This window comes from Dipodomys spectabilis, unplaced genomic scaffold (assembly GCF_019054845.1).
Source record: "Dipodomys spectabilis isolate Male_0828 unplaced genomic scaffold, ASM1905484v1 ptg000067l, whole genome shotgun sequence".
Lineage (NCBI taxonomy): Eukaryota > Metazoa > Chordata > Mammalia > Rodentia > Heteromyidae > Dipodomys > Dipodomys spectabilis.
In genome coordinates this window covers 4339714-4363504 of record NW_024870744.1, presented here as the reverse complement: position 1 = coordinate 4363504, position 23791 = coordinate 4339714, and the positions used below count along the sequence as shown (strand labels likewise).

General features: G+C 55.6%; 1 protein-coding gene across 1 annotated transcript; it reads right to left on the bottom strand.

Moving 5' to 3' along the window:
- Nucleotides 1–164: 164 nt before the first annotated feature.
- Nucleotides 165–22352, bottom strand: Aif1l (allograft inflammatory factor 1 like). Its single transcript, XM_042681240.1, has 6 exons — nt 22237–22352; nt 21604–21665; nt 9809–9875; nt 6521–6562; nt 4720–4882; nt 165–2722 (listed from the first exon to the last, which is right to left on the bottom strand). Exons 1-6 carry the CDS (start codon nt 22265–22267, stop codon nt 2635–2637), a joined length of 453 nt encoding a protein of 150 aa, XP_042537174.1. The 5' UTR covers nt 22268–22352; the 3' UTR covers nt 165–2634.
- Nucleotides 22353–23791: the final 1439 nt, after the last annotated feature.

Here is a 23791-nt window from a genome sequence, read left to right as displayed (position 1 = left end):
AACAGCACTGAACCAGCCTCTGGGACGGCTGTAATGTGAGGCTGTATTTGACCTGCACACACAGGACTCCTGCATTCAATCTGCTACTGTGGTAGCCAGCTCTTCTGAATTTGCTAAGGCCATAATAATCCCCAAGACATATCAAGGAAGACACTGATTGATTGGTAAGCTTCATCTGGTTTATTTCAATCTGTATCCATGACATCCTACCCCACACACATGCACACACATACACACACAACTTCATTCAACTGAATTACTCTTTCCTTTTGTGTCTTAGGGACAAAGCCATACCTGGCAGTCCCTGTGTTGCAAGTTACGACAGTTAGATTTGGTCTTTTTCAGAAACAATACATGTCCCTAACACTGAACCCTTGGCCAAAGAAGAGTCCCAGAGCCAAAAGCCGCAGCTAGAAATAACATGCAGACCCACTTCCAGGGGGTCTAGACTCTCTCCCCCTTTCCCCCAAAACTGTTAAGTTCTACATTTCAGTGATGGGGCTTGTGCCCCCATCCCCTGCAACAGGCCTTTCCCAGAGGCTGGAGAAACCCATCTCCTTCCTATGGAGCACACTGAAATAAGCCCGGCTGGTGCGGTCTCCTTAGTGAAGCAGACACAGCTCATATCATCCTCAGAAGTCCCAGCCCATCCAGAGAGGGGAGGCGGGGCTGGAACAGGCAATGGCTAATCTGGTATCCGAGGAAAAGACAGACAAGCTAGTGGGAAGCAGGGAGGTTTTGATGTTTACAGGAAGGAATGATTTTCCTGGGTTTAAATTGCAACTAGATCTGTACATTTGAAGCAGCTCCTAAGGCTGAAGGTCAGCCAGTCACAGCCAATCTCACTCCCAAACTGGTTGAGACCAGAGGATTAACTTGAGCCAGCCATGTCCTCACACCCTGCCCACTTCATCCCCCCAAGCAGCTGTGGGACAGCACACTGTGCCTTTGATGACTGAGACTCTCAGGAGCTTCCAGTCCCCAGTCCTCTCCAACTTAAGGTTCTGAAAAGACAGCCTGAAGATTCCTGCCCAGTGTGGGGCCAAGCCAGACCTCCCAGTACTGTAGAGCCATCACCCCTACTTCCCAACAATTCATTTGTCTGGGGAATCTGACTTGTGCCACTAGACTTGAATCCCATGAATCTGTCTGGCTTATGGCAGGCACTTAATACATTTCAATGAGTGAGCACCTCTGAGTCCTGAGTCCACATCAGGGTAAAGGACTCTTGAGGTTCCTGCTCAGCCCAGATGTGGGCAAGTTGGACACCTTCCCGTATGAGCTCTGAGAAGCTGGTCTCCATCAAGGCTTTCGCTTCAGAAGCTACAGAGAAGGCACATTACAGAGGCACGGACCTAACGTTGTCTCGGGAGCACTGGGAAAGTGAGTCCATGCCCAGGACCTTCAGAGTACAGGATCCCTTCCCGGGAGACTGCCCCTCCGGTTCTCACCACTGATTTAATTAAGGCAGGGGAGAGATGAGGTGCAGGTGGGGTATCTGACCACGTGGCTCCAGTCCTGGGTCTTCCATCTCCACATTAACCACCTGACCCTGGAAGGCCCTGCCTGGATCCCTCCAGACCAACACAGCGGAAACAGAAAGCCTGGCCTAGCCAACTTCCAGCGCAGAGCTCCTAAATCCTGTGAGGCTGGAAGAAAGGACACAGATGACCTCCATCCAACCTCTAAGTCAAGCTTTTGAGCAACAGGGGAAAGGAGAGATGAGAAAACACCGTGGACACATCACAGTCAGGACAAAGTGGGAGGACTTAAAGCTTGTAAGAGGTTCTCAATAAATATCTGTGGACTGTGAGGATGAATGAGTAAATGCATGGAAGGTAGGAGTAGGGTAGGAAGGCAAATAGAAGCAGCAGACTGCGATCGGAAAGGCAGCCTACTGCTCAGGGCCCAGCTGCCCCAGGGAGCTCATCGTGCCAAGAACGTCGGATTCATTCTCTCATCCTAGTCCCGCCTCTGCCTCAGAGGTCCTTCAGGGTCCTGGCAAGTGACAGCAGCTACACGGTTCCCCTGAGCTGCCTTTAAAGGTGTGACCACAAGGCCACAGAGTGCCTTGTGAAAGGGCTCCAGTGTTCAACCACCTTTCCTCCCCCTCCTTCTGTCATGTCCCTGAGCCTGAGCAGAGGCGAAGCACAACGGGGCATCTGTTGGGACGGTAGGGCACTGAGTGCCCGCATCCTGGGTAGAGAGAAATGCCGAAAGCCTGGAACTGTCCAAGGACACCCTGCAACCTTCCTACTCCAGTCTTCTGAGTGGGAGCCGGGGTCCTTGCCAAGGCCAAGCTGCAGCCTGAACTTGGCTTCAGAGGCCTTCTAGAAAGATGGACAGGACAGTCTCATAGCATGGGAATATACTTCCAACCCCGCTACCCTGGTTGATTTTTGGTTTGCTGTCAGTCCTTCTGCATAGGGAAAGGCGAGAGAAGAGGCAGGGAGAAATGAGGAAGGGGTCCCAAGGCTGTGTCCCAGCCCAGACCCTTCCCCCCCTTTAAGGCAGATAAGTTGTGCTTTACAAAGAGTTGAATCAAACAAACACACAACAACCAAACAAGACCAATCAAGAAGGGCAGTGAGGAGCGAGGGCAGGAATGAGAGGCGGAGCGGTGCCCACAGGTCCTCACGGCAGGCTGGCAATGTCTCTCTCTGGCGGTGGCCCTACTGGCTTAGGGCTGTTCTCGTTGGCTTTTCCTTCGAACATCATGACTCTAGTGTGGAGATGGAGGAAAGAAAACAAATCGGGATTAAGACTCTTGCCCTCATTCAGAGAGATTGTCCCAGCCTTCTTGTTGACTTTGTCCTTGAGCGTATGGCCCGAGCCTGTTCGCACTGCTCCTCATTAAAGCCCAAGGGAGTGGTATGGGGAAGGAGCTGTGATTCCCATTTTATAGAAGAGAAAATGGAGGCACAGAGTGGCAAAGGGGTTCCAAGAAATACACACACAGTCCCGGGCAGAGACAGGGACGATGCTCCAGGCATTGACTTCCAGCCCTTGTGTCTTCTAGACACGCTGCCTGGAAAAGACTAAACAAGGCTGGGCCAGGGCTCTGCTCAAGACCCCTACAAGCCTTTAAAAACCTCCCCACAACACGGCAAGCCCAGTCTAAGGAGAAGGAAATAAAGGTTCAAAAAGGAGCCTGGAGTCGGGGGAGGATGACCCAAATTCAAATGCCAGCCCTGCTGCTTCCCAGTTCCCAGTTGGGTAACTCAAGCCAAACATAGCCTCTCTGATCCTCAGCATTTCTCTGTGTTCATGGGGATGCTACCAGCTCTTCCCAGGCCGAAATGTGTGCTCCTTGTGTGTCAATGAACCCCTTTGTAAAATGAGATAGACATTGTCCACTTTTGTACCGAAAAACAAGTGAGGTTTTTTTTTCCATAAAAGCCAGACGTGTCCTTTTCAGCTGTGACAAATGACAAGTTTCACCAGGGCCTCTCTAAGGAGGAGTACCTAGGATGTGAGGCTCATCTATAAATGTTGCTCATCAGCCGGGCACTAGGCTGAAATAATCACAAGTTGTTGCATCTGGATAGTGCTTTGTGGAGAATATGTATGATCAACCTCATTTTACAGTGGAAGAAACAAGCTCAGTCAGGGGTGTGCACGCCTTGTAATCCTAACACCTGGGAAGCTGAGGCAGGAGGATATCAGCTTGAAGCCAGCCTGGGTTACAAAGTGAGACTGAAGGGAAGGGAGGAAGGGAGGAAGAAAGGAAGGAAAGAAGGAAGGAAGAAGGAAGGAGAAAGGGAAGGAGGGAAGGGAGGGAGGAAGGAAGGAAGGAAGGAGGGAAGAAGGAAGGAGGAAGGGAGGGAGGGAAGGGAGGGAGGGAGGAAGGAAGGGAAGGGAAGGGAAGGGAAGGGAAGGGAAGGGAAGGGAAGGGAAGGGAAGGGAAGGGAAGGGAAGGGAAGGGAAGGGAGGGAAGGAGGGAGAAAACTGGGATTTGGGGCTTGTAGAATTGAGCTAATTTGCCCAGGATCATTTAGGTAGTAATAGTTTCAAGATTCAAACTCCTTAAGAGTTGATTTTGTGTGTGTGTGTGTGAGAGAGAGAGAGAGAAAGACAGAGAGAGAGAGGGAGAGAGAGACAGAGAGAGAGAGAGAGAGGGAGGGAGAGAGAGAGAGAGAGAGTCAGTACTCGAGCTGAAACTCAAGGACTCATGCTTGTTTGGCTCAAGGCTGGCACTCTACTACTTGAGCCAAACCTCCACGTCCTCCAGCTTTTTTGTTTTAATGGTTAATTGGAGATAAGAGTCTCTTGGACTTTTTTCTGCTCGGTCTGGCTTTGAACCTCGACCCTCAGCCTCCTGATAAGATTGCAGGTGTGAGCCACCAGTGCCTGGCTCCTAGAGCTGATTTTCAACTCTATCTTCATGCTCACAAAACAACCCGATGGAGATAGCAGAGTTGCCTTGACAAACAAGGAAACAGGCCTAGAAGATGTGGACAGTGGATCTGTCACCATGCACCTCCGCCACACTGCTGCCACTTCCTGGCCACTGCTCTGCTAATTTCCTCGGCAAGGCTCCCGCCAGCACGATCCTTTGACAATTAAGGAGAGAGTTCAGAGAAATCAAACCTCACACAGCTAGTTCCAGGCAAAGAGCTGCCTGCAGGCCAGGGAATGCAGCAGGGGAATGCATGGGGCCTCTTTCCCCATAGAATGACAGCGGCCCTCCCACTGGGCTCCCAGAAGTGAGGTACTCACAGTTTCAGGACAGCTGACCTTTTGCCCAGCATCATATTCACAAAGTCTCTGTAGGAGATGGTGTCGCTGACCCCACCTGTCACTTCTGAAATCATCTTCTTCATCTCCAGGTGAGTCTTCGGGACCCCCAGCTTCTCCATCATCCTCTTTAAAGACATCAGGTCTGCGGGAGGAGAAGCGCATCTGCTTAGTGGACACAGGCTGCTAAGGTGGAGCTCAGAAGTCAAGGATGCGCCATTCCCATTGGGTCTGTGGGATGTCATTTGCCAGCAGTCTGCAGCCAATTGTGTGTCTTCTCCAGGGAGGAAGAGTCCCCCTCCCCCCGCCCCCATCTTAAAGGCTGGTCGGTAGGGCCCTGGATGTCTGAATCTGTTCAGAGTTGGGTTGGAACGAAGCCTGCTACTCCTAGCCCTACCCCAAGTCCTCAGTGTTCTCTGCACCTAGGGGAGCTGAGTCCCTACTCTCCTGATCCCCAGGAGGTTATTTCCCTGCAGGGAAGAGGGAAGGGGCAGTAAATGGCTCCAACCCTTCCAAATATGAAAGTCAATCTCTTGGCATCAAGGACTGCCACCTGTCCTTTGGCATCCTGCCGCTCTAGAACTCCACCCAGGCTAGAACAGAAAAGGGCACCCAAAATATCCCTTAGAGCAGGAAAAACGAAACAAAGAACAAAAGTCAAGAAAAATGAGAGGAACACGAACACACACACACACACACACACACACACACACACACACACACACACACACACACACACACACACACACACACACACACACACACAATCATTACTCCCCAGGAGTCTGCCTGTACCCTCTCAGCTCCAGCCAAGATCTGAGCAATTTCCTGGGCCTTTGTTTCCCCGAAAGAATGGGGTAGTAAAGGAGGTGGGAGGCTGGCTGGACAGGGGTTGATTTTAGAGCAGGGTGATGCCAGTACTTGCTGCAGAGGCAGACAGGACTGGAGCCAGGCCCAAAGGTGGCAGGCTTGCCAGGTCCTCTTCTGAGAGGACCTCCTGTGGCCAAGAGCCGCAGGACGGACACAAGTTGCCCACCAGACTGGCAACTAAGCAAGACTTTCCGGAGGGCATTTGGCAAGACGCTTCAGAGTCTTCTAACCCACAATGTCTGTCTGCTTGGTGAGATTTACTCTAAAGAAATAACCGGGGAGCCGACCAAGAACTGGGTACAAAGGAGCATTTCATGGGACTATCAATGACGGCTAAAACTGGAAGCCATCAGAACAGCGGCTGAATAGATCACAGAGCCCATTCCTACAATGGGAAGTGATGGGTGGTGAGAGGGAGGCGGGACGTTCTGTCTGGAAGCCAAAGGCCTGGCCCACCCCCCATCCACTGTCCCCCCTCAATCACTGCCCCCAGGCCCCTGCCAGTCCTTTTACCACTGGGTCTTGGTTTCCTCATCTGCCAACCAGATATGATTAAGCCACCCGACTGTCCTCGCTCTGCTGGTGAAGAGTGAGCTGTGGTGTGGTCTCCCCCAGCACCCTGGGACCAGGCACCTGTCACCTGGCCTGGGACAGCGGAAGTGCCATCCTCCTGGGCCAGGAAGTCACCACCCCTGGACAGGTCAGATGGCCCCCTCCGCCCGAGTCCCATGGCCCAGAGGTGGGAGGCTGTGTGAGGAGGGGAAGGATCAGGCAGTGGAGCCTGGATGGGAAGCAGAGGGCCCAAGGTGGGCTCTGCTGGCCTGGCTGTCAGCCCCACTGGAGTGTCCCAGGGGAACTCAGTGCCCCACCTCTCTACCCATCCTCCCCCCCCTCCCCCTGCCACCCCACTCACCAATCTCGCCTTCGTTGTTCAGATCAAACTCCATGTACTTCTCTGGAAAGCAAAAAGCTAGTATTAGCCTCTCCCTGAAGGCCCAGTGACCCCCTGAAGGGGCTGAGTGGGGGACCCTGAAGCCCTCAAGCCTCCCAGCTCACCACCCGTTTCAGTTCAAGTCCTGTCCTCTCTCAGCTGATGGCTCTGGAGAGAGTCCTTCCTGCCTACGACACTGGCCCTCAGAAGCCACAAAGGAAAGGTGGCCAGGTGCCACCAGGACCCTCTCGGGAGGACAGCTGCTGCCTCCCGGGTGCTTAGGGCATCCCTGAACATGCTATCAATTGACTGGACAGACAGTGGGCTCTGGTCCCAAGGCCAGTGCTATGTCAGCAAATCTTGTGGTGTGGGCGGTTCAAGCACAGGGGTGAACAGTTGTGGCCGGCCAGCGGCCAGCGGCTCTTCTGGGTCTACTCTGCACCATAGACTGGTGAGCCGTTTGGCAAGCACGCAAAGGCCACATCTTTCCAGTGGCCTGCGAGTGACCCATTCCCTCTCTCCCAGCCCGCTGGCCTCAAGGCTGCTACCCACCCACTCCCCACCTGGCCCACCTGGCTGCCCTCCTCCTGGAAGGCCCTTTAGTTGATCTAAGCTACCTCCTTACACCTTCAGCACACCTCACGGCTTCTGAATGGACACACACACACACACACACACACACACACACACACACACACACACACACACACACACACACAGGACTGCTACCTTCTCTCTAAAGCACCCACACCCCATTGACCTGGACCTCACCCCAACCTCTAAACACATAGTCCTGTGCTGGCATTGTGCCCCAAGGCCGCAGGGCGAGTGCACATTGGCAGACAGAAGAGAGATATTTATTTCAGTCTCTTCCTTTCCAACACAACTTCCTGTGGTTCTAGTCCTAGATCCCAAATGGATCTATCTTTCTCTCTCTTTCCTTTTTTTTTTTTAGTTGGTCTTGGGGCTTGAACTCAGGGTCTGGGCGCTGTCCCTGAACTCTTTTGCTCAAGTCGAGCGTTCTACCACTTTGAGACATAGCACCATTTCTGGTTTTCTGGTGGTTCATTGGAGATAAGTCTCAGACTTCCATGCCCAGGCTGGCTTTGAACCATGATCCTCAGATCTCAGCCTCCTCAGTAGCTAGGAGGACAGGCCTGGGCCACTTTTTTTTTTTTTCTAATGTGCTGGTACTGGGTACTCAGGGGCTTGTATTCTCACTTGACTTTTCTACTCAAGGCTAGTGCTCTACCCCACTTGAGCAACAGCTCCACTTCTGGATTCTTGTTAGTTAATTGGAGATGAGTTTCATGGGCTTTCTTGCCCAGGCTGGCTTTGAACTGTGATCCTTAGATCTCACCCTCCTGACTAGCCTGGATTATAGGTGTGAGCCACCTGCCAACAGCAGACCCTACATTCTGATGAAGACAAGCAGGGTGCACCAGACCAAGGCCCTGCCCCTCCTCTGCAGAGACCCCATAATGACTTCATGCGGTGTCCTGCACAGCTCTCTGTAGGCAGCTGGGCCACCTGAGGATAGGATGTCGTTTTTTCTAGTTCTCTTCCTCCTCCTCCTTTTCTTTGTACTGGTACTGGGGCTTCAACTCAGAGACTTGTGCTGTTGCTTGGCTTTTCTATCCAAGACTGGCACTCAATCACTTGAGCCACAATTCCACTTCTGGCTTTTTGGTAGTTAACTGGAGATAAAAGTCTCATGGACTTTTCCTGCCCAGGCTAGCTTTGAACTTCAATTCTCAGATATCAGCTTCCTGAGTAGCTGGGATTACACTCATGAACCACCAGTGCCAGGCTTTTAAAAAAAATAGTGTGGGCTGGGAAGGTGGCTCAGTGGTAGAGCTCTTGCCTTGCATGCCTGAGACCCTGGGTTCGATTCCTCAGCACCACATAAGCAGGAAAAAAAAAGCTGGAAGTGGCACTGTGGCTCAAGTGGTAGAGCGCTAGCCTTGAACTGAAGAGCTAGCCCATGACCGGACTCCCCCTCCAAAAAAAAAAAAAAAAAAGTGTGTGTGTGTGTGTGCTGGACCTGGGACTTGAACTCAGAGCCTGCACACTGTCTCTGAGCTTTTATGCTCAAGGCTAGTGCTCTACCACTTGAGCCACAGCGCCACTTCCAGTGTTTTGGTGGTTAATTAGAGATAAGTCTCACCACTTTCCTGCCCACGCAGGTTTCAAACCACTCCTCAGATCTCAGCCTCCTCAATAGCTAGGATTACAGGCATGAACCACCGGTGCCCGGCTTCTTTGGTGATCTTAGAAGCACCATAGCATCCTGATTGAAAGCAGGGGTTTTGCAGCCTGACAAGAGTTCAAGTCTCCACTCTGCCATAGGTGGGCTGCGACCTGCTGTCAATGATCTCTCCAGACCTGAGTTTATTCTTTGGTAAATTAACAACTGAGCCTTATGGAGGGGTGGTTTGGGGAACTGGCTATGATGGCCATCACTGGAGTAGGACTTCTGCCCAGCGGCCAGCCGTTCCTAACATTACTGCCAAGACTTCATATCCTGCCCAAGGCTGGTAGGCTGCAGGTGAGGGGAGGAACACTGACCAGGGAGTTTACCTTGGAGCCCAGAGGATGCCCACACTGCAAATGCTTGGAAAGGATATGCCGGAGGGGACCGTGGAGCGTTCCCGTGCCCAGCCCGCACCCCAAGTGCATCTGTAGGGCAGGAAAGGTGGGTGTGCCCCGCTCCTGTGTGCATGGCTCCTCTCGTTTCCAGCCACTGGCTGGAAACCAAGCGCCAGGCCCCAAACAGAAGGACCTTTCTTTTGCCCCTCTCCCTGCGCGGGCTCCTGGGCCCTGTTTTCTTTTCATCCGTGCTGCTGGGATTCAATAGGCAGAAACTCTGCCCCCCTGCCCCTCGGCGGGGACACAAGCGTCCATTCTCCACAGGGGCTCCTGGACGCTGTTCCATGGGGCTGGAGAGGCAGAGCCTCTCACAAAGGCCAGATTGTGTGCTGGGGCCCCAGGAACGATCAGGGTCCCCACGGGGGCGGACAGAAGCCAACCTGAGCCCCGCCGGGCAGCTGGGGGGAGAGAGGGGCAGCACAGGGCCAGGCCAGGGACCACAGGCGGGGGGGAAGGGGCAAAGATACCTCCTAGGGGACCCCTGTCTCACAGCCTGCCAGGAAGAGGAACATTCTGGATGAACTGTGGCCCCAGCCCAGCCCTGTGGAGTCCCATGTACCAGGCACTGAGCGGCTGGGCCTGGCTCTTCCAGGAATGGAGGCACAGCCAACTCTGGCTCACCTTTGAAGGCAGCGAGCTTTTCTGGTAGGTTCTCTTCATCGCTGTACTTCTGGTCACAGAGGAACTCCTACAAAGACGACAGACAGGGCACAGATGGAGTCAGGGACGCAGGTCCTTCACCCCACAGCCCAGGGGACCAGGCCCGAGCAGGGCAGGGCTTGTCCCGCACCGGTCCTGGCTGATATCCAGCCACCCTTCACAGGCACAGCTGCACGGTCCACCCAGGACTAAGAGAAGTATGCATGTGGCCCCCAGGGAACTCCACATCCAAGAGGGTGTTGGAGGATTGTAGTAGCTACTTCTTTTTCTCGTGTGTGTATGTGTGTGTGTGTGTGTATGTGTACTAGGGCTTACACTCAGGGCCCGGGCGCAGTTCCTGAGCTTTGTCACTCAAAGCTAGTGCTCTACTACTTGAGCCACAGCTCCACTTTGGCTTTTTGGTGGTTCATTGGAGATAAGTCTCATGGACTTTCCTGCCTGGGCTGGCTTTGAACCGCGATCCTCAGATCTCAGTCTTCTGAGTAGCAAGGATGACAGGCATTGAGCCATCAGCACACCCAGCTTGTAGCTACTTCTTGAATCTGAGGGTGAATGAGCCTGGCTGCGCGAATCTCAGAACACAGCTTAGGGATTAGAGACATTGCTGGGAGGCCACTTCCCTTCTCTCTGGCTTTTCCGCTGTGAAGCTGGGGTCTGACAGGGAATGTGGTCTGTGTCATTTGTCTGCATGTATGAAAACAGAGCAAGGAAACCCATTGAAATTGTTCGAAGAAGCTAAGGGCTGGAAGCTCACACCTGTCCTCTCAGTTGTTCAGGAGGCTGAGGTCTGTTTTGGGTCCAGTCATGGGCCTGAACTCTGGGCCTGGGCGCTGTCCCTCAGCTCTTCAGCTCAAGGCTAGCGCTCTACCACTTGAGCCACAGCGCCACTTCCGGCTTTTTTTTTTTTTTTTTTGCTTATGGGTGCTAAGGAATCGAACCCAGGGCCTCATGCATGCAAGGCAAGCGCTCTACCACTGAGCCACCTTCCCAGCCCGAGGCTGAGGTCTGAAAGTTGAAGTCAGAAGCCCTTTTCTGTACTGGTTGTTTTGTATACCTGGATTGCAGCTCATGTTTTTATGCTTTCTGCCATAGCAGGGATGAAGATGACAGGCTTGCGCACACTCGCACAAAGGATCAGGAGACACCAAGGTGAATCAGGTAAAGACCTTAGCTTAAAACGATAGCAAAAGCCAGGTGCCGGTGGCTCACACCTGTAATCCCTCAGGAGACTGAGATCCAGAATTACGGTTCAAAGCCAGTCCGGGCAGGAAAGTTTGTGAGATTCTTATCTCCAATTAACCACCAGAAAGCTGGAAGGAGGGCTGTGGCTCCATGTGCTAGAGCACTAACCTTGAGCAAGAGCTCAGGGACAGCGCCCAGGCCGAGTTCAAGCCCTGTGACTGACCAAAAACAAACAACAAATACGATAGCAAGTCTAGGCTTAAAAATTATATACTAGATGTTGTCCCTCCAATTACACCATGCTATTTCTGGGATGGGGAACTTGCTACCTCCCAGTCTATTGTAGACTGACAAGAACATTTCTTTTTTATTTTTGCCAGTCCTGGGGCTTGAACTCAGAGCCTGGGCACTCTCCCTGAACCTCTTTTGCTCAAGGCTAGCACTCTACCACTTGAGCCACAGCGCCACTTCCAGCTTTTTCTGTGTATGTGGTACAGAGGAATTGAACCCAGGGCTTCATGCATGCTAGAAAAACACTACCACTGAGCCACATTCCCAGCCTAACAAGAACATTTCTTTTTCTTTTGGTCGGTCATGGGGCCTGAACTCTGGGGCCTGGGCGCTGTCCCTTAGCTCTTCAGCTCAAGGTGAGCACTCTTCCACTTGAGCCACTTCGCCACTTCCGGTTTTCTGAGTGGTTTATTGGAGGTAAGAGTCTCACGGACTTTCCTGCCTGGGCTGGCTCTGAACTGCGATCCTCAGATCACAGCCTCCTGAGTAGTTAGGATGACTGGCCTGAGCCACCGACGCCCAGTTTGACAAGAACATTTCTAGATGAAGAGAAAGCAGTCTGTGACGACCTTGGGACCCTCCTGCCTGGTGCTGCAGTCCCTCCTCCACACATGGGGCCAAGGCAGGGAGGCAGAGTGCCTCCTCCCCTTGGGCTGCGTGGTAGTATTCAGTAACAAGAGGTTTGACTGTGAGCACAGCCCAGAATGTGAGCCCAGCTCCTGCAGTTCATGTTCCTGGGTGGTAACTCGGCACCTGCCCCATTTGTGCACCCAGCCATAACCCAGTGCCGCCGGGCTTGCTCCTAGATTTGCTCCTGGGGACACGAGTCTGCTGACCTCCACCCTCGCCCCGCCTCCTGCCCATGGTAAAGCTCTGCCCCAGCCACTCTTACTCCAATGCTACAGGTTAGAACATGAAGACGGGGGGGGGGGGGGGGTAAGAGGGTAAATAACACGTCTCAAGTCCACAGACCACTGATCTGGGTCTGGCCTGCTCGGCGCCTCATGGTCTTGCGGCAGCCCTGCCTCTGTGCAGCTGGAGCTGCCTGGGGGGGGAGGGGGGGCGGGGCGCTAGCTGTCTCCCCTCCAGGCCAGCTCCTTTGGGATCTTGCTCACAGTTCCTCTCCCCTGACACCCCCATCCTACTCCAGACTGGACAGTTCGCTGTCTATGGCCCTGAGCACCTCCTTGGATCCCTGGATCTCTTATCATTACAGCAAATGACACTTAGGTCAGGGGTTCCCAGACTTTGCAGACAAGAGCCACAAGGGGAGGGGGTGCTGGGTGCATTGGCTCAAGCCTGTTATCCTAGCTAGTTGGAAGGCAGAGATAGGGAATAAAAGCTGGCAACCAATGGCTAGACTCAGTCATACCTGCCCGTCCGCCCAGCTACGTGGGGAAGCACAAATAGGAGGACTATAGTCCCCAGGAGATCCAGGCATAAAGAGAGACCCTACCTCTAAATAACCAGTGCTGGCCATGCACTGGTGGCTCACACCTGTACACCTTGGGGAGTAAGAGGTGAAAAGCTCAGAGACAGAGACCCTCCTCCTCCACGCTCAGCACAAAAGGGAGATGACAGGACACCTCCTCCTCTCTGCCCACCAGGCTTTCGGCAGGCATAGGGGCTTGGAGGGCCACCTTGATGCTAAGGAAGCTCATACTTCCACAGATCACCTTCCCACAGGCGCTTTCCCTGATGCTCCCCCTCTCCCAACCCTCCACCACTGGCACAGGCATGTCCCTCACCCTGAGACTCTTTTCCCTGACTTCTATACACCAAGCCTCACCCAACCACAGGACCTTTGCTCCAGCTGTGCTCTCCTGCTTTCACACATTTACATGGTTCTCTCCCTCCTGTCCTTCAAGACTTGCATCAGAGACTCCCCCCACCCCCCACCCCCCCGACTGTCCACTGTCCACAATCCAATGTCTCCTCGGTTTTCCTGGCTGGGCTGGCTTTGAACCATGATCCTCAGAGCTCAGCCTCTGAGTAGCCAGGATTCTAGGTGTGGCCCTGCTGATTATGTTTTGTCTACTGTTCCCCACTGCTAGGAGACAGGATCCTCAGTGGGTGTTCCATACATCTAGCAACAGGGGGAATGAATGAAAGGGAGATTCGCGCATGGTTAGCACATGGTCGAACTGGAAATGAACTCCATCGTGATGTAGCTTGGGCTCCTGCCAGCACACAACGTTGGAGCAGAAGCCAGGCCAGAAGCTGGGCACCAGTAGCTCACGCCTGTAATCCTCACTACTCAGGAGGCTGAGATTTGAGGATTATAGCTCAAAGCCGACCCAGGCAGGAAAGTCCATGGGCCTCTTATCTCCAATTAACCACCAAAATGCTGGAAGTGGAGCTGAGGCCCAAGTGGTAGAGAGCCTTGAGCAAAAAAAGCTGAGGAGGAGGAGGAAGAGGAGGAGGAGGAGGAGGAGGAAAAGAGGCTGCGATTCCACTAAGAGGTCCTGGAGGACACATTTGTATGTGTGTCCCGGGACGCCTGGCCCTGAGCCATGTCCCCCGTGGAGCATTCGCCCAGAGGTGCGGGCGAGGGGCCGTGTTCTGCTCCACTCCCACGAATCGGTGGAGCAGCCTGGCCCAGCAGCCTGGGTGTGACCGAGGGGACATTCGGAACAGGCCCACCTCTTCCCTTCCGGCGGGAGCAGGGCAGACGTGGCTGGCCCCCTGGTGTGTGGGTGTCCAGTCCTTCGCAGGCCCAGGCCTCGGGACAGCTGTGCCCTTGGCAGGGAGGGGAGGCAGGTGGACAGGCGCGCCCGGGCAGGGCTGCCAGCTCCCACCCCGTCACCAAGCTCTGGATTCTTGGCTCTTACTCATGTGCACAGCAGCTGTCCCCTCCAGGTACCTGCCTCCGCATCCCTGCTCAGCCTGGGAGCATGGTTTTGTTTGGGGGCAGGTTCCCTGTTTAGCCAAGACCTGGGGCGGAGCTACCCCAGCAGCTACCCCAGAAGCCTGGGGGAAAAAGCGATGTAGTTAAAACAAGCAGCAGCAGCAAGGTGGAGCCAGAATGCCTAAGACTGAGTCCACTTAGCTGTGTGAAAATCACATCGTTTCGCCCATGCCTTGAGTTCCCCACGTAAGGGAGAATAAAATGGGTCTATTTTAGCTTGATGCTGGTGGCTCATACTTGTAAGCCTAGATACTCAGGAGGCTGAGATCTGAGGATCACAGTTGGAAGCCAATCTGAGCAAAAAAGTTCTTGAGTCTCTTATCTCCAATTAGCCAGCAAAGAAGCCAGAAGCAGCACTGTGGCTTCAGTGGTAGAGTGAAAACATCAAGAGAGAGCTTGAGGTCCTGAGTTCAAGCCCTAGTACCAACCAACCAACCAACCAACCAACCAACACACACAGAAAGAAAGAGAGGAAGGAAGGAAGGAAGGAAGGAAGGAAGGAAGAAGGGAAGGAAGACAAGAAAAAAAAGGTCTATTTTCTTCTCGGCAGGTCTTAGCATAACAGAATTTTAGTATATCTAGATAGATAGATAGAGATAGATAAGATAGCTAGATAAAGCACTAACTGCTGGGCCTGAGGCGCTAGTAAACAAATACTTACCAATTTCTAGCATTCCTGGCCACACTATCAGCTCGTAACCAGCAGCAATCATTAAACTGGTTGGAGCCGGCCTACCCCTGACTTACACCACTGGCATTTCCTGTGGCTCTTTCTATATCCCCATTTGACAGATTGGGTCACCAACAGGTTCAAGATTACAAAGCTGTGGCAACTCCCTGTCTATTTTCCTCCACCCTCTCGGCCCCTCCTCTTTTTTTAGTTGAAGCGGGCGCGGGCCAGGCCACAGGCCTCTGTGCAAGGAAAGTCAGTGCTGGGTTTTACCTTTCCTGCAGCTGGAGAGCCTTCCATAACCCTTGGGGTAGAGGGGAGATGGTTTATGTTATCCCTATCCGGCTCTCCCAATCCAACCAACTGCCCTGAAAGACCAGGGTTGCTGTTGCTGTTGTTAGAAACAAAAAGGAGAGGGTAGAGGTGACCATCAGAAAGCTAGGAGCCCCCAGTCAGTCCCCAGAGAGAGGGCGCCTGCAGGTGAGGCCTGGAAAGGTGGCGGAGCTGCTGAACCCCCACCCCCTCCCCCCCAGCCTCAGGCCCGGGAGTAGAGCCCTCAGAGCATATGGCTTCTGCTCAGGGTTCAGGGCCTCCTGTGGATGGGGCAGTCAGGGGCCCCCAGGACCTCCAAGGGCAGGGGTGCAGGGCAGAGGGGTGGGGGGTTTGGATCAGCTCAGTTAGAACAGTGCTCCAACTTCAGATCTTAGGAGCTGTGTGACCCTGGACAACTCGCTGTACCTCTGGGCCTCAGTTTCCTCATCTGTAAAATGGAATTGCAAGGATTGGGCCTCTCCATTAAGGTGCTGTAAGGAATTAGGCCAGCTCATTGTCTAGGAAGACCCTGGGCTCAAGCACGGTACCCATACCTCGTGTGGATCATCCTTATTGTGTGTGGAGGCCCAGACTCAAGTCACATGGAGAGAAAAGCTATGCAAAAGAGGGTCCACCCCACAGTTCCCTGCCCAAACAAGATGCCACGGAGTCCCTGGGGAGCCTGGCCCCTCTGGCCACTCTTCCCAAAGGAAAGCTTCTCTTCCCCAGCCAATCACATAGGGCAGAGTGCTGTATTCCAGTCTCCATTCTTTTTGTCTTTTGTTGATCATGGGACTTGAATTTGGAGCCTGAGCACTGTCTCCGAGCTCTTTTGCTCCAGGCTAGCACTCTACCACTTTGAGCCACAGCTCCACTTCCTATTTCTAGGTGGCTAATTGGAGATAAAAGTCCCACAGACTGGGCTGGGAAGGTGGCTCAATGGTAGAGCACTTGCCTTGCGTGCATGAGGCCCTGGGTTTGATTCCTCAGCACCACATAAGCAGAAAAAAGCCGGAAGTGGCACCATGACTCAAGTGGTAGAGCATTAGCCTTGAGCTGAAGAGCTGAGGGACAGCGCCCAGGCCCAGAGTTCAGGCCCCATGACCAAAAAAAAGAAAAGAAAAAGAAAAAAAAAAGTCCCACAGACTTTTCTGCTTGGGCTGGCTTTGAACGGCGATCCTCAGATCTCAGCTTCTTGAGTAGCTATGATTATAGGAGTGAGACACCAGGACTCAGCCTCAGACTCAAATCTGAGTGCGGCACCCCACCCATCCCTGCTTCCTGCCACATCCTGTGGTCGTCAAAGCTAGTGCACAGGAGATCATACCACCCCCCCCCCCCACCACCAAGATCCCAGGAACTGCAAAGGATCGCAGTGTGTCCTGTCCTCAGGCGCCCTGACACCTGTCACAACTGCCTGACTTAACTCCCTTTTCTGGTCTAGTACCTCGAGCACCTTCTCATGCCTCTTGCTCCTGGCCTTCCGGGCTTGTCCTTACATATCAGCCGCAGCAGAATTTTGGGGTGAGCAGATATGACCATGCTGGAGTTCATCCGGTAAGAACTCCAAGGACAGACACCGGGCGGGCCAGCACTGCCAGGCCTGTGACGCAGCCCCCAGGCTGTAAAAAGGCCAGGGACAGGTCACACACGCCTGGCCCGGCACCTGGTGAGTGGCCGGAGCCTGTAACCGGCACCCCAGGGGACAGCAGGCTCACATTCCCCAGGGCAGCTCCAGGGCCTCTGCTGAACAAAGCGTCCTGGCCAATAGGTGGGGCGGCTGGAGGAAAAAAACACCCCGGTGACCACAGCAATGAAGCGGCCCTGCGGAAATTCCATCTCCAGCTGCCTGTGACATGGCCAGAGCTGGTCCCAACTGGCTGGACCTGCAGGGGACACTGAATCCCCGGGGCTCACGTGCTCCCTTATCGACATCGCCCTTATTATATATTAAGGATGAGCAAGAGAGACGAGGTGCCCACAATGCCAACCAGGTGCATTGCTCCCCCCACCCACAGGGAGTGAATGGCACCGCCAGGTACACAGGGAAAGGGACAGGGTCTCAGGGGCCCCTCGTGACTGTGGGAGGGACAGAGGACACACACACACACACACACACACACACACACACACACACACACACACACACACACACACACACACACACACCCCTCCAGGCAGGGATCCTGAGTCTGTCCTGCCAGCTTGCCCATCCCTGCAGAGATGGAACCTGGGGTACCAAAATACCCATCAGGTGCCTAAATGTGACCGGGAATAATGGGTGTCCTTCATTTGACCCAGGAGGGCTGGGACACAGGGAGGGAAGCCAGAGATCTTTATCCGTGTAAGCAGGAGAGGCCGGCACCTCAGTTCTACGCTGTGGCCACTGGGTGCTTGGGAGCTGGGCGAGGCTCTGGGCGGAGTCTGGTTGGAAACCTGCTTCTGCAGCTATTTCAGGGATGGGTGACCTTGGGTGAGTGACTTCATCAGGCTGAGCCTCAGTTTCCTTCCCTCTACCGGAGGGCATCATCATTATCTCTGCCCCACGGGGATGTCTGAGATTCTTGCAGCACTCATAAGTAGGATGCTAGAGATCTTGGGATAAGGATGTCAAACCCCAGACTCATGAATAGGTGCAACACACTTGTGTACGTGAGCGTGCACATGTGAGTGCACACACACACACACACACACATCAGTACTAGGGCTTGAACTCAGGGCCTGGGTACTGTCCTTTAGCTTTTTCCACAGAATACTAGTGTTCTACCACTTGAGCCACACCTCCGCTTCTGGCTTTATTGCTGATACATTGGAGACAAGTGTCTCAGGGACTTTCAAGCTCAATTAGCCTTGAACCATATCCAGAAGCTTCCTAAGTGGCTAGGATTACAGGGGTGAGCCACTGGAGCCAGGCTTGCAACCCACAGTCCTGACCACCAGACAGTTCACGTCATGGTGTTTAAAGGTCCTGGTGGCCAACAGCTCGAGCTTCTGCCAGCTGCCTACCTCCTGGCTTGGCCCTGGGGCACAGCAGTGCTAAAGTGCAGCCCGCCCAGCCTCGGCTTCTCTAGGTCCCTATGGAAAGCTGGAGATAATTTCTCCTGTTGCCATATAAGGCCAGGCCTAGCTGGCCTGGGGTCACCTCCCAAGCCATCAGGACGCGGGGAATGCCAGCTATGTGAAGGGAGTAGGAGGCACTGATATGCATATGTGCACACACACGCGCACGCGCGCACACACTCACACACATACAGTGTGTATGTGGGGGGGTGTACCCACAAAAGAGATGGAGCAGATGAATAGTCCAGCTTCAAGTGGTTGCTGTTTCAAGCCTGGCAGTTCACTTCTCTCAGGGTTGTTGTGAGATATGGGAGTGCAGCCTCTCCACAGGGTCACACTCGGCATCTCAGCACAGTCCAAGTGCCCAGAAAACAACAGCAGAAACTAAAAAGAACCCCCTCAAAAAGCTGCATTTCCAGGTACCAGTGGCTCCTAGCTACTCAGAAGGCTGAGAGCTGCGGATCACAGTTCAAAGCCAGCCTGGGCAGGCAAAGTCTGTTAAGACTTTTATATCCAAACTGAACAGCAAAAAGCCAGAAACAGAGGCTAAGAGAGGGTGTTAGAAAAACTAAAGGATAGCACCCAGACCCTGAGTTCAAGACCCAAATCTGGCACCCCCCCCAAAAAAAAAGTGGCACTTTGTAGAGCTGCCCTGGAACCTCACCAGACCCACCAATTCAAGTTCGACCCTTACATCTTTTTTATTTTTGGTCGGTTGTGGGGCCTGAACACTGTCCCTCAGCTCTTCAGCTCAAGGCTGGCGCTCTACCACTTGAGCCACAGTACTACTTGGGGCTCTTTCTGCTTATGTGGTGCGAACCCAGGGCCTCATGCATGCAAGGCAAGCACTCTACCACTGAGCCACCTTCCCAGCCCCCTCGACCCTTAAGTCTTGAATACTTTATGACAACAATTGCTCAGACTCAGCTACCACGCTGCCCTCTGCACGCTGGCTGGCACCAGGGGAGGAGAAAGACCCCCCAGGGAACTGGAATGTTGGCTCAGAGAAGCCCTGAAGCTGCTGTCCAAGACAGCAGCCAAGGGACCCGAAGCAATGAGTCACAATGCTTGGTCCTGCATCTCTACACCCACCTATTCCCCTCCCCCAACCTGTGCTCCATTGGTCAGTAAAACTGTACTCCAAGGCCACCAAGCCAGCTCTTTCCAGAATATGCCATCCTGGGCCACCTTTCCTACAGTCCTGGCCATGGCTGAACCACTCAAGCAGAGCTACTCTCCACCCCGCCCCTCCCCTGCCAACCAACACTGGCTGTGGCAGGGAGAGCACCCAGGATGGGCCCCCATATATCTCAGGCCTACTCCCTGACTCTGGAGACACTCCCCCCAAACCAGTAGTGATCATGAAGGCAGCCGGCTCTCCTGTGAGCTCTCCTTAGATGGTCCATTGTAGATGACAGTTCTCATGATCTCTTGCGGGCAGGGAGGCGGGCTCAGAGAGAACCAGTTTGCCTTGGGTCTCACAGTGGGTCCCTGACTACCTGCCTCAGGATTCTAAATGACAGTAAGGCCATCTCGAATCTGCTAGGACGGGAAGCAGCTCCCAGCTTCAGCGTTTGTCCTTCAGGCTCTTTCTTCCAGGGGCCATGCCTTGGACCACAGCTCTCCAGCGGCCTGGGCTCATGGAATAGGTCTCAGACTTGCAACCAGGCCAGGAAGGGACTCTAGACTGCAATTTCTGTCCCTGGTTTCCTGTGGGGCCTTGGGTCAGCTGCCTGTCTTCTCTGGGAATTGGGGCTCCTGAGCTGGCCAGACCACAGCCCTTTCCTGAACTTTCACGCCAGTTCCAGTGCTCTCCAAATTAGCTCTTGATAGCCATAGACTCTCCCCTTTTCTGAGCCAAATCAGTTCAACTCCCCCAAACACATCCTCCACCCCTATCTGCCTCCCCGAGGGTGGGCCTGGCACAGAAAATCCCACAAACTCTCAGCTCCCCCCACCCTCCCCATCTCCAGCTGTCTCTGGCTCAGGGTCCTGGATTTGGCCAGCTGGGAACTGTGCCCAGCCAAGTGGCCCAGGGGGGCTGTGTGAGGTCAGGGACCCAGGCTTCTGTCCAGAGACAGCGCAGCCAGGACCGGGGCGGGGCTGGGGCAGAGGGAACTGGGAAGGGGACCAGCAGGCCTGGACCTTGAGTCCAGCCCAAAGGTCCAGGCAACCTCACAGTCTCACTCAAGATGGCACCAAGAGCCAAGCAAAGGGTGACAGCGAGATGCCCAAAGCCCTTCAGGGGATCCCCCGTAGCAGTCCCTACTCCAACTTCCCACAGCTTAAGTTCCACCCACCCAGCACCCAGAGCCCGGCTCTGCCCCTGGGCAGTCCAGTGTCCTGAAGGAGTCCACAGGGAGAATGTCCTGCCTTGTTCCTTGGGCAGAGAGGATGTCACCTCCTCAGGAGCTGGCTCTAGTTCCTTCCATGGGGTGGCCTCAGCAGGGAATAGCCCTTGCTGAAGATGACAGAGGAGCTGGTACACAGCAGAGGTGAGGCCTTAAGTCTGGGACCCTGGGAGGGTGAGGCTAGCTGTGCTGTTTCTGGGTTCCACCCATCCAGGGGCCCTGGAGAGGGCCCTGTCTCCTAGGGTGTGGGGAGGTCATTAAGCCAATCTCTGGAGCTCCTGTGTGGGCCTGGCACCAGAGGAAGGATTTCTTCATATAAATTACCCAGGGCTAAGCCAGGCACAGCTGGCTCACGCCTGTCATTCAAGCTACTCAGGAGGAGGCTGAGATCTGAGGATCCCAGGTCAAAGCCAGCCAGAGCAGAAAAGCCTGTGAGACTCATCTCCCATTAGCACAAAAATGCAGGAAGTGGAGCTGGGGCTCAAGTGGTTGAGCACTGTAGCCTTGAGCACCAAAGCTAAGAGATAGCGCCCAGGCCCTGAGTTCAAGCCCGAGGCCAGCATGCACACACAAGTACGTGTTGCACAAGTGCGAGCGCACACACAAGTACGTGTTGCACAAGTGCGAGCGCACGTGCCCCCTTCCCTAGGATTAGCCAAAGTCCCATCCAGTCCCTTAGGCCACCTTTCTGAAAGTTTCCTAAAAGAAGTTTCTTAAAAGTTGCGTGTTGTGGGCGGAGATGGCCGGGGAGGCCCCGGCCTGGGGAGGCCCCGGCCTGGGGGTCCCCCTGCACCAAAGCCCGGCCCCGGGGAGCCCCGGGGCGCCGCACCCCATCCCCAGGGTAACAACACAACCAGAGACCCGGCGGGGGGCGACCGGGGGAGCGGGGAGGGGAGAAGGGAGAGGGGCGAGGGGACCCAGGGCTGGGCTGTGGGGCGCCCCGGCCGGAGGGGGCGCGGCCCCCGGCGGCGAGGCGGCTTACCCGGTTGATCTCCGCCAGCCTCCGCTCCTGCTGGGCCTTGAGCAAACCAAACGCCTTCCCTCCTGCGGGGACAAAGGGCGGCCGGGCAGGGGAGGGGGGGAGGGTCCCGCGCCCCGCGCGCCCCGCCATCCTCCCCGGACCCACAGGTGGCGGCCCCGGGACGCGGGACCGGGACCACGCGGAGAACAGCGCGGGGACAGCGGGGGACCGCGCGGGGACAACGGGGGACCGCGCGGACAACAGCGCGGGGAGAGCGGGGGACCGCGCGGGGACAACGGGGGACCAACGGGGGGACAGCGCGGGGACAGCGGGGGGGTACAACGGGGGGACCGCGCGGGAACAGTGGGGGATCGCGGGGGAGGGACCGCGGGGGGTCAGCGCGGGGACAACGGGGGACCAACGGGGGGACAGCGGGGGACCGCGCGGGAACAACGGGGGACCGCGCGGAGAACAGCGCGGGGACAGCGGGGGACAACGGGGGGACCGCGCGGGAACAGTGGGGGACAGCGCGGGGACAGCGGGGGACCGCGCGGGAACAGTGGGGGACCGCGGGGGATCAGCGCGGGGAACAACGGGGGACCGCGGGGGTCAGCGCGGGGACCGCGCGGGGCTCGTGCGGACGGCGCCGCCTACCTTGGAACCTGTTGCTGACGGCGACCGACATGGTGCGCGCCGGGCTCCCGCCGCTCGGGGCTTCGCGGCCAGCGCCGGGGAAAAGCTGCGCCGACCGCCGGCTCCGAGAGCGCGCGCGGCGTGTGGCGGGCGGGCGGCGGGGCGGGGAGGCGCGCGGCGCGGGACACACCCCTGCCCGGCTGGCGGCCCGCCCCGGCCCTCCCCCGCCCTCCCCTCCCCTCCCCGCTCCCGCCTCCGGCCCCTTCCGCGGGAAGCGGCGCCCGCGCCGGCCCCTCTGCTGGAGGCCGCGGAAAATGCACCTTGGGGCCGGCCCTCCCGCCCCGGCCCGGACCCCCGGGACCCCGGGACCCCGCGCGCCCTGGCGCCGGAGCGCGGCCGGGCTCTCGTGGCCTTGGTGCGGCGGCGATGCCGCTCGGACCCCCGAACCTCCCCCCTAGTCCATTCGTAAGTTCGAGTCTTGGCTCTGGGCTCCACGCAGTGCGGCTTTGCGAGCGCGGCGCCCCGCGGGGCTCCGACCGGGGCTCCCGGGAGAGTGAGCCGCCCCCCTGGGCCCACTCATGAGGAAAGGCCGGCTGCCCAGGGTGTGGATCTGGACCGAGGTTGCCTCCACCCCGCCTGTCCCTCTCTGGTTCCAGGGGCACCTGGGAACGGAAGTGGCCAGGCTACCCCAGGGAGGAGCGAGGCGCAGTCCAAGGGGGCTGAGGGTTGGCTACCTCCTCCCCCCCCTCCACGGGTTCCCCCCACACATCACCCTCCACCCCACACACCCCTAAGGTTTGCATCCCGCCAAGCTGTACAGTCCGGAGCAAGACAAGTCATCTGAGCCTCAGTTTCTAAATCTGCAGAATGGGGGAGATAGATAAGGCATTAAAATTGATTGCTTCTGCTGGGCACCAGTGGCTCACACCTGTCATCATAGCTACTCAGAAGGCTGAGATCGGAGGATCCCGGTTCAAAGCCAGCCTGGGCAGGAAAGTCGGTCATGGGGCTTGAACTCTGGGGCTGGGTGCTGTCCCTGTGCTCTTCAGCTCAAGGTGAGCGCTCTACCACTTGAGCCACAGCGCTACTTCCAGTTTTCTAGTGGTTAACTGGAGATGAGTCTCAGGGACTTTTCCTGCTGGGGCTGGCTTTGAACTTCGATCCTCAGATCTCAGCTTCCTGAGTAGCTAGTTTTACCTGCGTGAGCCACCAGCAATCAGCTCTGTGAGACTCTTAATCTCCAATGAACCATCAGAAAATCGGAAGTGGCACTATGGTTCAAGTGGCGCTAGCCTTGAGCTGAAGAGCTCAGGGACAATGCCCAGGCCCAGAGTTCAAGACCCACAACCAACAAAAAATAAAATTAAAAGAAGCACAGGGACAGCCCAGGCTCGGCATTCAAACCGCTGGACCAACACAAAAACAAACAAACAAAAAAAACAAGTGACTAGTTCCTGGGTGGTTTAAGCAGATCCTGAGTGCGTGGAGGGTGACAGGAGGCCAAGGAGGCGCACAGACAGAGCACAGGGGCCCCACCTCCCTGCTGCCCTGGCTGTTGGCCCGGGTCAGCCGTCAA